This window comes from Sinocyclocheilus anshuiensis, unplaced genomic scaffold, assembly GCF_001515605.1.
Source record: "Sinocyclocheilus anshuiensis isolate Anshui unplaced genomic scaffold, SAMN03320099.WGS_v1.1 scaffold3874, whole genome shotgun sequence".
Taxonomy (NCBI): domain Eukaryota; kingdom Metazoa; phylum Chordata; class Actinopteri; order Cypriniformes; family Cyprinidae; genus Sinocyclocheilus; species Sinocyclocheilus anshuiensis.
This window is the reverse complement of record NW_015554070.1, coordinates 203,456-204,634: the sequence shown is the minus strand read 5'-3', so window position 1 is coordinate 204,634 and position 1,179 is coordinate 203,456. Positions and strand designations below refer to the sequence as shown.

The window sequence follows — 1,179 nt, the reverse complement described above, 5'->3', positions numbered from 1 at the left end:
TTATCGGTCACTCCCAGCTTCCCAAGAGACTGCAGGGGCTTGAAATAACACGGTAAATACACTTCTACAAACCCAGACAGTTCTGTTGGCCATGATGGGAGGGAGAAGCCGTTTACAGGACTGATAGAAATGCTTTGCAATGGCATGAACACACTCAAACCCATTCTCATGATGCAAACAGACTCGCGTTACGTCACGTAATCAGACGGAGGGAAGCTCCTGCTGTTCTTTTAAAGGTTCATTCATCCAAATGCATCTGTATAATACTTGATTGTGGAGTTCATTTTCAACACAATGAAGTCTGGGTTGCCATGGTAACAACTTTGTTTTTTTTTCAATATGCAACCAAAACAATCATAAGCAATGGAGGAGCGCTGCAGAAATCGTGCTGTGTGGGGGCTCTTTCAGAGATATTGGCGTCAGATTGCATCGCTCTGCTGGAATCGTGGCATTGTTTGAGATGATGAAGGAACGTCAGGTGGTCAAACTTGAGTCAAATCAAGCCTTTTTACCCCGCGGGGAAAGAGAAGTGTCAGAAAGAGTGGCTCTGATTAAAACGAGGGGTGAGAGGAGAAAGATGTCCGTCTGAAGATGCTCGGTCCATGTGTGGATGCTGTGCTCTAGCCGTCCTCTTTGGGCGGTGTGTACCAGCCTGTGAAAACCACACACACACACATTTATACAGCAAACACTCGCTCTGGAAACTTCATCCACAGAGAGACTGACAAAACCAATCGACGTCAAAGCAGAGTCACTGACAGCACGAGCTAAATCTGGCATCAGCTCAGATCCCCAAATAAACTACTCTTTCCTGAAGAGCCCATGACAGCAGAACTCAAGCTCAGCGCCTTCAGATCTGACAAAACACACACACTCCGAAAACACACCGGATTTCACTTCGTAACCCTCATAATGCACTCGAAATCTCGACACTACTTTCACATTCCCAATCTGTTTGAACCTGTAGAACCATTATTTTATAAAACAGTCACAACTTTAGATTTTTCAGCTAAAACCGTATTGTATTTAATCAGCAACTTCTCATTAATGAGTGAAAATACTCAATTTTTTTGAACGCTAGCATGTTATTACCATATTATTATTGCATTTACAAATTCTTTGAAATTTAAAATTACACATGAACCACACGACAGACAGACAGACAGACAGACAGACAGA

General features: G+C 43.0%; 1 protein-coding gene across 5 annotated transcripts in view; it reads right to left on the bottom strand.

Annotated features, from left to right (window-relative positions):
• Positions 1–326: 326 nt before the first annotated feature.
• Positions 327–1,179, bottom strand: part of LOC107668694 (ubiquitin-conjugating enzyme E2 Q2-like) — a 23,449-nt gene continuing 22,596 nt past the window's right edge. For all 5 annotated transcript variants that reach the window (XM_016460660.1, XM_016460662.1, XM_016460661.1 and 2 more), the window contains one exon: positions 327–652. In XM_016460660.1, coding sequence (XP_016316146.1) covers positions 621–652 — 32 coding nt within the window. In that variant the 3' untranslated portion in view covers positions 327–620. The remainder of the gene's footprint in view (positions 653–1,179) is intronic.